The sequence below is a fragment of the Crocodylus siamensis genome, chromosome 4, assembly GCF_052110815.1.
Source record: "Crocodylus siamensis isolate JL-2025a chromosome 4, ASM5211081v1, whole genome shotgun sequence".
NCBI lineage: Eukaryota > Metazoa > Chordata > Crocodylia > Crocodylidae > Crocodylus > Crocodylus siamensis.
Genome location: NC_143398.1, coordinates 167,887,144 through 167,899,216, shown reverse-complemented (window position 1 = coordinate 167,899,216; position 12,073 = coordinate 167,887,144). Strand labels below are relative to the sequence as shown.

The 12,073-nt window shown below is 43.3% G+C and overlaps 1 protein-coding gene across 1 annotated transcript in view; it reads left to right on the top strand.

The window, feature by feature from the left end:
• Positions 1–12,073, top strand: part of DYTN (dystrotelin) — a 64,202-nt gene that overhangs the window by 33,863 nt on the left and 18,266 nt on the right. The window contains 4 exon segments of the mRNA XM_090041680.1: positions 287–450; positions 1,038–1,149; positions 3,879–4,024; positions 9,958–10,126. Coding sequence (XP_089897806.1) covers positions 287–450; positions 1,038–1,149; positions 3,879–4,024; positions 9,958–10,126 — 591 coding nt within the window.

Genomic DNA, 12,073 nt, shown 5'->3' with positions numbered 1-12,073 from the left:
TCAAGGTATCACAGGGTAATATCCAAGTTTACTTTATTTTAAGGGGTAGGGTTATTTCCAAATCCCAGGGGATAAACCTCTGTAGCAGACTTAATGCCAATGAAGGAAGTTATGTAATGAGGTACCTAGCATGGATCTCTGCCCTCACATGGAGACTTTTTGAAGTCAGTGGTGTCCTATATTAGACAGGAGATCATTTGGGTTTAGAGATTTTTGCTTAGGATTGGGGTTTATATTTTGAGCTTTATGTAATGCAATAATGCATAAAATTGATATTCTTTTCCAGGTTCTGAACTCAGCAGTTGGTGAAGAGAAATTCCTATCTTGGCTAAGAACTGAACCTGCCCTTCTCCTGTGGCTTCCTACTTGTCATAGATTATCAGCCGCTAAAATGGTCACTCACAATGTCAGATGTAGAGTCTGCAAGAATTTTCCCATCACAGGATTAAGGTGAATCAATATTTACTGTAATATTACTTGCATCACCTAGAGGCCCACCAGGATCAGGACCCCATCATAACAGACAGTATGAATGGACATAGAAAGGCAGACATGTAACAGCATTAAAGGAACATGATCATACAGTGACATGGAAAAGTACATGACATGGAATTTTCCTTTTTTTATATAGATTGTATTTACTTGAATTATTTTCTTCTTAGTTTTCTCAAAGTCATAGGCCCTACTTATATCATGCAGTGATATTACAGCCCTATTGAACTTCTTTTTAGAGATAAGCTGCTATATGAGAGAGAATGAAGATACAGCTGCAGTATTTAAGGTGATATCATGTACAACTGTTGCTTCACTATATGAAGTTTTGTTGCAATGATGCAGTCTAAGAAACAGTATATTACCATCAGATAAGCAACTAACTCCTGTTTTGCTAATAAAATGTCAGCTCTCCCGTTGGTGTGGGAAACTATTATTCTATTACCAGTATCTCTCAAGAACTCAGATTGCCAGCATCCCAATTCTTTTGTAAGAAGTTCTCAGACCTGAGAGTTAGCTTGATCCTTTCTCTTTTCTCCTGACAGATATCACTGCCTGAAGTGCCTAAATTTTGACCTTTGCCAAGTCTGCTTCTTCACCGGGCGTCTTAGCAAACCCCACAAAAAATCACACCCCGTAACTGAGCACTGTGTGCAGGTACTGTGCCAATTTAATGGATTTACTTGCTTGCTTGGGGCACCTACATTGACTGTATTGTGTGTATATTAACTATCTGGCAACTTTTAAGTCAGAGAAAGACAAGTACATTTAAGTTTGCAATTTGTGTTCTGCTTTGAATTAAATAACAGTTTTAGTCACGCGGAAGTCTCTGGAGCAGCTCCTGTCTTCCCTTCGGTGGGTGATACAAGAGAGCAGTGCTCTGAAGCAGCCTCTAGCCCATTTTTGAATGTGGGTAAAGCACCTTCCATTGCTTTGGTGTTTTGTTCATGAATAGCGGGTGGGGAAGGAGTCTGGTGTCAGGAACACGTACGTCACTGCCCATCCCTCCCAGTCCCACCACGTGTCCAGTGAGGTACTAATGCTGCCTGAAGCTGCATTAACTCCTTATAAAGCTTCCTCTGTTTTATAGGTTAACCATCACCCTATATTGGAGGCTTCAATACCTATATCTTACAGGAGACTACCTTTCTCCCCCTGGCTCCACTCAAGCTTGGCTGATGGCAGTATGAAGCCACAGACAACAAGGAGATTCAGTCCCTCCCCTGCCCCCACTCCAACTTCAGCCTCTTCTATACAGTGGAAAGTCATCATGTCCATCAGAGGAATATATTAAATATAATATAAAGATGTTGTGGTAGCACTGAGAAGTTTCCATTGGGCACTGCGCAACAGAGTTTATAAAAGTCTGCTGCAAAAAGCTTATCATTCTAAAAGACTTCAGAAGCCATATAAGAAGCAAAGGCAATGCATACAGTGATCAGGCTGGGGAAACAGAGAAAGAAGCACCTCTGCAAGCAAGAAATGTTCAGGTCTGCTTCAAGAAGATCCACACAAATAAACCCCCACATTTGCACAAAGTCCTCTTGAAGTCAAAGAGTTTCTGGACACCATGACTCTGTCCAGAGGGATGTGCTGGAAGAATCAGGGCCTTCAGCTCTATCAGCATTAGAAAATGAGCTGTGCTGAAACCAGTTTAGAAATCCACGTTACTTCCCCAGTAGTGGCCTTGAAGAAGGGCAAGCTGGGTGATTGCTTGGGGCCCCACACTTTATAAACATAAAAATTAATTACACTGAATATTTGTATCAATATTGTATTAAGATACTTTCATTGCAGTTTCATGGATAGGGAGAAGTGAAACCGAAATGGAAAATGTCTGACTTGCTTATAGGTCATCAAAATTAAGCCTCTAAGGGGCCCCAAATGACTCTTACCCAGGGCCCCAACAACCCTAAGGCCACCACTGACTTCCCCCAACTGCTAAATGAGACTGAGCACAAGTCCCATGTCCAAGAAGTCCTTAACAACCCAAGCAACAGCAAAACAACTGGCTTCTGCACACAGCATAGCACTGTGTGGCTAACACTAAGTTTCTTTTAAAAAGACTTGGAGCAGTAGGTAGAGAGAAAATATTTCACATCAGCACTTCTTTTCTTTACCAGACTGACATCTTGTGGTAATTTTATTACCATCACAGGAAATTAGTATAATGTACATGATATGTTCGCACTGCATTTTCCTGTTTGTTCTCTTAAAATGATTTATTGTCCTGCATAATAGGATAAAAACGACACCACATCAGGAGGTCAGCATTTTACATCTGCTTTGCTTAGCTACAACACAACGTGTAGGAAAATGAAGAACTAGGCAATTTACTAGTCTTGAGATACATTCTTTAAACAACCTCGGGAAAGATCATGGATTATCTCTAACATAGTTGTATTATGTAGCTAAAGACAAGGGTTTGTCTTCTTCTCTACTAAGTTCCCAGCAAGCTGGGGAAAAGTGAGTAATATTAGTATCCACAAAGAGCTGTGATTATTTTCATCATGCATCATCTGGTGCAAATGACATACACACACACATACACACACACACACATATTTGCTAAGTAAAAACATAGTTAATTACTTGCTGATATAGTGATAAACGTCAGTGAATCTGTCCCAGTTTGCAATTAGGATGATATTTTGAGGGTTTTATGGAATAACTATTTAATAAATCTGAAAGGTCTGTTAATACTCACTGAGCTTGTCTACACATGCCTCTGTGGCACCGCTATTACTGTGCCATCATTTGCACAGTTCAGTAACAGGTGGTATTGCACTGTGTGTGCTCTGCATGATTATTTTAGCTGCCATATTGCTGTAGCGACATGCTATACTAAGAGAGCACGCCGCTACTGTGACATAGCTTAGCTGCAGCATCACGGTTTTTGCCCGCGCATTGCTACGGCGACATAGTGTCACGTGTAGACGTGCCCACTGTGGAGGGAGCCAGGCCCCAAATACGGGAATTTGCCACAAACTGTAGCAACAAAAACTGTCAGGCTGGGATTGAAACTCAAGGGTTTCTGTTTTTCTTAACATTTTATCTTAGCTGTTCACTGTTGTATCTGAGCACTTCATAACTGTTACGAAGAACTGTGGCACAGAAACAGCAAGCAAATTGCCCAAGGTCCCAGAGGGCATCTGAACTTGGATCTCCTAAGTCCAGAATTAGTGTCCTTCCTTTGTCTCAATTCTCCTCACTGAGCCCAAGCAGCCAGATCTTAAACTGTCAACCATGTGGGCTCCTGCTTTCTTGCAGGTGGGAACGGAAAGGATTCAGCTTTGTCTGGGCCTATATTGCCAGACTGCCTGCTGTTTCTGGGCAACGCTTATTTTAAAATCCACTCCCTTCTCTCCCGTATGTCATTCCAGCAGGTGTCAGCAAAGGAGAACGCAAAGCTCTTTCTCCGCACTGTCAGAAACAATCTGTTTCAGGAGCGCTGCAGAAGAAAGGAGGCTCAGAGAAGGAAAGCCTTGGAAATGCTGCAGGGAGGGGATCTCCTAGCACCTGACCCAGTCCTGTGAGTGTGGTTTTGAAAAGACCAGATCCATCTTAACTGCACAACATTCGTTACTTGCTTACAGCAGTTCTAAAGCAGAAGCCATTCTTGGACATAAGTTACTTGGCTGAGCCCATTAAGAAAATAACTCTGGTGTTTTGTAAGTGAAATGTGGTCAATGATTCATCTATAAAACATGAAATACATACGATTAAATAAAACAGAAGTGTTGTAACCACACAGCCAAAAGCAGCTACCACCCATTTATCATACATTCATCTTCTTTTAAAAAATAAGTCAGTTGAAATTGTGCAATTTATCAAGGCACTGCCCCATTGAAAAGGCCAATAGAGTCTATGTGGGGTACTGGCTGACAGCCTTTTCCAGGCCATGACCAAGCTACAATATAAAAACCCTGAGACATTCTTGCTGCCATAAGGCACAGGAGGGTGATCACAATGCCTCTTATTCATGATCTCTACTTCAGGATCCCTAGTTTGAGAAACTAGGAGCTGAATAGTTATTTTTTATAACTGACGCCTTTCTGCAAAGGGAAAGAAGAATAATTTCTATCCTGCTTTGGTCCTGAGTAATAACTATAGAAGAACTTTTAGTATTATGACAAGCAGAGAGGACAGGATGAAACATGGGCTGAAAAGGGGTATCTCAAGCCATGAAGACCAGTTCCCTGGATTCACAGGCAACCATTTACCCAGAGTCCTAAAAATCATTTACTCCAGTCTCTTTTAACCACATTATAAAAATAAACTCTAAAACACCCTACAATATGCCACAGGTCAAAAGCCAGGGAAACAAGGACACTGGCAATACATTTCTGCCATTGAGTGTCCAAGTATTTCAGCTAATGTGTGCTCAGAGGATCTTAGGAAAATGACCATGCCTCAGGCTAGTGAGAAATGCAAAAAAAAAAAATAAAAACAAACAAACCAACCCACAGCACTGCCAATCTGACCTGAATGAAAACAACCTTTCAGACCCCAAACCTGGCAATCAAATGGACATGAGCAGAAGAGCAAGGTCCTGTAGCCAGATACCTGAGAGGTTCCCAAGTACAAACAGAAGCACAAGCACTCATCAGTCATAATTCCCACCCGATACATAGCCACTTTCCAGTGCTTCAAAAGAAAACCAAAAAGCTCAGAAATCAATAAAGTGTTCATGCTGGGGGAGGAAAACATTCCTTCTCAGCCACTACAGACAATCAGCGGAAGTCCTGATTGACAGACATCTCCCATACAAAGAAAGTTACACCTCTCAAATCTAATAGATTCATAGAAGTAGGGTCAGAAGGGACCTTGCAGATCTTCTAGTCCGACCCCCTGTCCTGGGCAGGAGAGAAAACTGGGCTCAAATGACCCCAGCCAGGTAAACGTCAAACCTCCTTTTGAAGACCCCCCTAGGGCAGGAGCCAGCACCACTTCCCTTGGAAGTTGGTTCCAGATCCTAGCCGCCCTGACTGTGAAGTAGCGCCTTCAGATATCTGAATCTGCCCTCTAACAACTTATGGCCTTATTCCTTGTTACTCCGGGAGGCGCCTGGGAGAACAAGGTCTCTCCCAAACCCCACTGGTCCCCCTACTAAGTTTATAAACAGCCACTAGATCCACCCTCCCTCCCCCACCTTCTCTTGCGAAGGCTGAACAGTTCAGGTCCTGTAGACGCTCCTCGTAGGGCCTGCCCTGCTGTCCCCAGATCATGCGAGTGGCCCTCCTCTGGACCCTCTCCATGCTGTCGACATCCCTCCTGAAGTGCGGCGCCCAGAACTGGATGCAGTACTCCAACTGCGGCCTGACCAGTGTCGCATAGAGGGGGAGGATCACCTCCTTGGCCCTGCTTGTGAGACTAGGTACGGTTAGCCCTACTGACCGTGTTCTTGCATTGTCAGCCCACGTTCATATTGGAGTCATTAATGACTCCAAGATCTCTTTTTGCCACCATGCTTTCGAGAAGGGAGTTCCCCAGCCTATAGGTATGCTGCTGGTTCCTACTGCCCACGTGCAGCAACCTGCACTTGTCAGTATTGAATCCCTTCCTATTCTCATTTACCCACCCCTGTATCCTGTCCAGGTCCTGCTGTAATCTGTCCTTCCCTTCTAGCATGCCCACCTCACCCCAAATTTTGGTGTCATCTGCGAATTTAAACAGGCTGCTCTTCACCTCATCCAAGTCGCTAATAAAGAAATTGAACAGCGCAGGCTCAAGCACCAAGCCCTGGGGGATCCCACTGCCCACTTCCCTTCAGGTCAAAAGTGACCCGTCCACCACCACTCCCTGAGTATGACCCCTCAGCCAATTTGCAATCCATCTGACTGTGTATAGGCATCAATGCCACAGTCACCTAGCTTTTTAATGAGAATGGGGTGGAAGACAGTGTCAGAGGCCTTCCTGAAGTCCAGAAAGACTACATTCACCGCAACTCCTGCATCCAGTTATTGTGTGACCTGATCATAGAAGGCAATCAGGTTGATCTGACAGGACCTGCCCCTAATGAACCGATGCTGGCTGCACTTGAGCATCATCCCTGCCACTGGCCCATCACAGATGTGCTCCTTGTTAATCTTCTCAAAGAGCTTCCCCAGGATTGAAGTAAGACTAACGGGCCTGTAGTTGCCCGGGTCCTCCCTCTTCCCATTTTTAAAGATGGGAACCACATTGGCCCTCTTCCAGTCATCCGGCACCTGGCCAGAGCACCACAAGTGCTCATAAACCCATGCCAGGGGCCCCTGCAATGACCCCTGCCAATTCCCTCAACACCCTGGGGTGGAGAGCATCTGGACCTGCTGATTTGAACATGTACAGCCCCTCCAGAAGTTCTCTAACCTGGTCCTCCCTGACCCTAGGCTTGGCGGAGTTTCTTCCAAGTCTGTCCTGAATCTTGGTGGGGAAGCCCCGGTCCCTGCACAAGAAAATAGAGGCAAAGAAATTGTTAAAGAGGTCAGCTTTCTCCTCTGGTGCGACCACCAGATTGCCAAGCATATCCTGCAGGGGCTACATATTACCTGGGGCCTTCCTCATTCTCCCTATGTATTTAAAAAAGAACTTTTTGTTGGGGGATTGCAAATATTAGCATCTACATATCACATCTTCAAATCTATACAGCTCCCCGTCTTATTATACTCTCCATAAACTTGTGAAGCTCCATCTTAAAGCAATTCAAGTTCTTAATCCATTCTACTTTGCTTGGAAAACTATTCCAGAAAGTCATTCCTCATTTTCCATCTAAATTTGTTCATAATGAGTGTTTAGGCATTTGACTGTATGCCAATATTGTTCTTTACCTTAAAATGAAATATGGTATTTCCCTGATTTTCTCTGTGTGTGTACATACGTGTGTGCACACACACACACTTTTGTGATCATGTCCTGTTTCTACCTTAATTTTGCTAAACTAATAAAGTCAAGCTCTTTTAATCTCCTCTTAAAGGATATGTTCCTCGTTCACATCTTAATTTTAGTGGCCCTTCTTGGGGCCTGTTTCAGTTCAAAATTAATCGTTTTTGAGTATTACTAACCAGATCTGTACATGGTAGTACAGGAGGTCTCACCAAAGTGTTGTACAACAATTTCCTTGTTTCTACTTAATATACCCAACTAATCTGCATTAGACTTGCATTAGGCTTTTTCATAGCCACATGCTGGCAATTTACAGTTAACAATTGTGATTGACCAATACACAATACACCCATACTCTCTTGTTCTGTTGCCTCCAGCCAATGAACCCCCATCTTATAAAAAAAGTTTTTGCCATTAGGCCCCAAGTGCACAGTTTTGCACTTCATACTGTATTTTGCAGAGTGCAGTAATAGAAATGGTGTTGTTTATCTAAATCTTCCTATATAATAATCCTGTCTTCTTCAACACTGGCAACTTCCTCTCTCCCATTTTATGTCATCTGTAGATTTCATGGACTCTCATGTAATTCCTGCACCAAGACCCCTCATGAAAATGTTAAGCAAAATGTGTCCCAAAACCATTACAAGAATATCACTAGTAATCACTCTCTTTTCAACATAGACCACCCACTGTAGTCTCCCTTTCAGCCAGCTGCTTATCCACTTTATGATTACAGCACTGATCCTCCTTCTTGCCAATTTAGCTAATGTCCTAGGAGGCACTATGTCTAAAGTTTTAAGTCTAGACAGACTAAGTCTACTGTCTTTCTTTTGTCTAAAAAGTTAGTTTTCCTGTCATAGAAGGATACTAGATTTGTTTGATATGAACTTCACTACATAAAACCATGTTGTGTTTTGTCCCATTTTCTGTTTGCTTCCAGGATGGTTTCCTGGTTTAAGACACTGGACCAGGATCAGTGCCCAACTCTGCCATTGATCTGCTGTCAGATATTGGACAAATCACTTAACTTTTCTGAACCTCAGTTTCCCCATCTGTAAATTGGGCATAATAATACTTTGTCTACCTTGCCAATTTCAAATGTAAACTCTTTGGTCAAGGACCAGAGTTTCAATGGACATAATGGAGGCCTTGGTTTCAGGTGTGTCTGCTAGGCCCCACCATAATGCACGTAAATTGTAAAAATGTGCAGTTGATTGGGTAGGTTCTCTTGTTCCCTTCTTTGTGAAGTGGATCACAGTGTTGTAGTTCACCAGTTCTTGGAGCTTCTCAACAGCAAGTTAAATCCCTTTCTTCCTTGGTAACTGTCCTATATCTCTGTTCTCTCCACTACTGGATAATCTATGACCCCTGAAGTTATTCACATGAGAAACAGCTCACCGAAGGTCCACTGCAATAGAATATTCCTATCACATAGGTTTGTAGTGAGTTATTTGTTCTTTATTTGCAGCTTTCCTGCACTTTGCCTTTGGCTGAAATTTAAATCAGTAAACTGAAGGAAATGATTATGCAAGACAGACAGTCAGCATTATTACGATTTATTACTTTGCCAGTGTACTTCTTTCCATCCCATTCTTTTATCCTTCAAATAGGGCTTAAGTGAAACATTCACTTTATAGGTAGGGTTGAATGTCATTCTAATGGCAACGCAGAAAATATATTTACTAAACTTTATTCTCCTGCACCACTAGGGAGCATTATTGCTATTACAAACTGACATTTTAAATATAGGAAGACTAATCAATACCACAGCTACAGTATAAGGAATCTGATGAATTATGTGCAGTGGTAATAAGTTATTGGTTCACTGATATTATCAATTAAATATTTGCACCTTAGAATGAAACATGACTAAATATAAAATACACAGCAAGTCTTTTATTTAGTGACAACAACAAAAAGAAAACAAAGATTCCTTCTTTTCAGGACCTTTACTTAATCTTCCTCTGAGTCAAGAATGCCACTCAGTAATGTGGCAGGTTTTTGTTTCCATCACACTTGGGCAGGCAGGGGTGATCAGTGAGAAAAGATAATGTTGGGTTGCCAAATCCAGCTTTCATTGAGAAGATCCCACTTTTGCTCTGCCTTCTTGAGAGAGGGCAGCAGGATTTCTGGTCTGGAAGGACTTTTCTTAGTTAAATTGGTTAATTCAGTTGCAATGTCACTGCTAATGGGTAAGAAACCAAGGAAAATTAAAAAAGAAAGAGCTATTCTGGTGATGAATTGGAGATAAATAGAAGCTAGTTCTGGACATTTCACGGCCTCTGTTTAATTAACAAAATGGCATCTGCTGCAAAGGATCCATTCTGTGATACAAATTTGGTAATAGAATCATAGAATCAATGAGTCAGAAGGGACTTAGACAGATCATCTAGTCCAACCCCAACTACCAGTGACAACTACCGGTATTCGCAGCTAAACCATAATTTTTATTCAGGTACATCACTTAGTCATTAATCTATTAACAACTTGTTGGTTTTATTTCTAATGTTTTTAGGTCCCAGGAGGGGAAAACTTGCAATTTACCTCTTAGGTGTCTCATCTCATCCTTTCTATATTTTTGCTTTCTTTACTGATGTGCAGTACCCCTACCGAACCAAGTAGTTCACCACAACCTGCCTATTGTAATCCAGCCTCCTCTGTGGATGGACCTGGCCCAGGTTCACCTAAGCAAATGCCTCAAAGGGGATCTGTGGTACAGCAGACAGAGAATGACAATAGGGCAGCAGAGCAAGACAAGATGCAAGCACAGGTGAGTCGAATAAGAATCAACTTGAGTAGCACAGTTATGGAGGAGAGCCACACCACCAGTCCTGCTCAGCTGTCAGACTGCCTTTTAATCTGTCACCTTAAGGACCAAATTCAAACCTCTGCTCATTTTTATCTTTTATTATTTTAGCATATTTGATACCCTATCTGAGATTGGAGTCCTAGCTCCTTTCCTGATAGGATCAAAATACCTCACCTCTTTCTATTGCAAGTAACATGTCAAGGAATAACATGAACTCAATTCTCAGTAATAGTGACTATGTTTTATGCCACTGTAACAGAGAAAAAAGATGGCCTTCCTCTTCTCCAACCAATCTAGAATAGGTATTAAGGCTCTATACCAGTAGTTCTCAGCCTTTTTAGAGTCTAGACACTCCTCATTAGGTTCAAGGCACCGCTCAGAAAACATCAGCTCTTCATTTTCGCTCATTTTCTTAACTACAGAAAAATGATAGAATTCATAGATTTCATAGATTTTCATAGACATTAGGGCTGGAAGGGACCTTGGGAGATCATCTAGGCCAGCCCCCTGCCCAAAGGGCAGGAAGTCAGCTGGGGTCATAGGATCCCAGCAAGATAAGCATCCAATTTACTCTTAAAGGTGTTCAATGCAGGTGCTTGAACCACCTCCAATGGCAGGCTGTTCCAGACCTTGGGGGCTCGGACAGTAAAGAAATTCTTCCTTATGTCCAGCCTGAAACGGTCTTGCAGGAGTTTGTGACCGTTCGACCTCGTCATCCCTTGGGGCGCTCTGGTGAACACACATTCCCCCAGATCCTGGTGGTCACCCCTGATAAACTTATAGGTGGCCATCAGATCACCCCTGAGCCTACGCTTTTCCAGGCTAAAGAGTCCCATGGCTCTCAGCCTGTCATCGTAAGATCTGTTTTCCTGACCTCTGATCATGCGCGTGGCTCTCCTCTGGACTCTCTCAAACTTCTCCACATCCTTTTTGAATTGTGGAGCCCAAAACTGGACTCAGTACTCCAGCTGCGGCCTCACCAAGGCCAAGTACAAGGGGAGAATGACGTCCCGGGATTTGCTCGAGAAGCATCTATGGATGCAAGCCAGCGTTTTGGTCGCTTTACTAGCCACAGCATCGCATTGCAGGCTCATGTTCATCTTGTGGTCAATGATGACCCCCAAGTCTTTTTCTTCTGTAGTGCTAACCAACGTAGCACTGCCGAGCCTATAAGGGTGCTGCAGGTTTTTCCTCCCAAGGTGGAGAACCTTGCATTTTTCGGTGTTAAACACCATGAGGTTCTCGTCTGCCCATTTGCTGAGCTTGTCCAGGTCAGCCTGGATCACCTGCCTATCTTCTGGCGTGGATGCTTTGCCCCAAAGTTTGGTGTCATCGGCGAACTTGGCCAGTCCACTCCTGACTCCAATGTCCACATCGTTAATGAAGATGTTGAACAGTATGGGTCCCAGGACAGAGCCTTGAGGGACCCCACTGGTCACAGGGCACCACGATGAGTGACTGCCATCAATCACAACCCTCTGGGTCCAACCACGAAGCCAATTTCCCAGCCAGCGGATAGTGGTGGAGCCAAGGCCACAACTGGGCAGTTTGGCCAAGAGGTGATCATGGGATACCAGATCAAAAGCTTTTTTGAAGTCAAGATATAGGACATCAATCTCTTCTCCCTTCTCCAGGTGATAGGTCACCTGGTCATAAAAGGAAATGAGATTGGTCAAACAAGACCTACCCGCAACAAACCCGTGCTGGCTGTCCCTTAGGATGTTAGCCTGGGCCAGTCCCTCAAGGATGGCCTCCTTAATAAACTTTTCTAAGATCTTCCCCAGGATAGAAGTCAGGCTAATGGGCCTGTAGTTAGCCGGATCCACTCTCCTCCCTTTCTTGAAGATCGGCACCACATTGGCCTTCTTCCGGTCTTTGGGCACTACACCAGAGCGCCAGGAGTTTTCA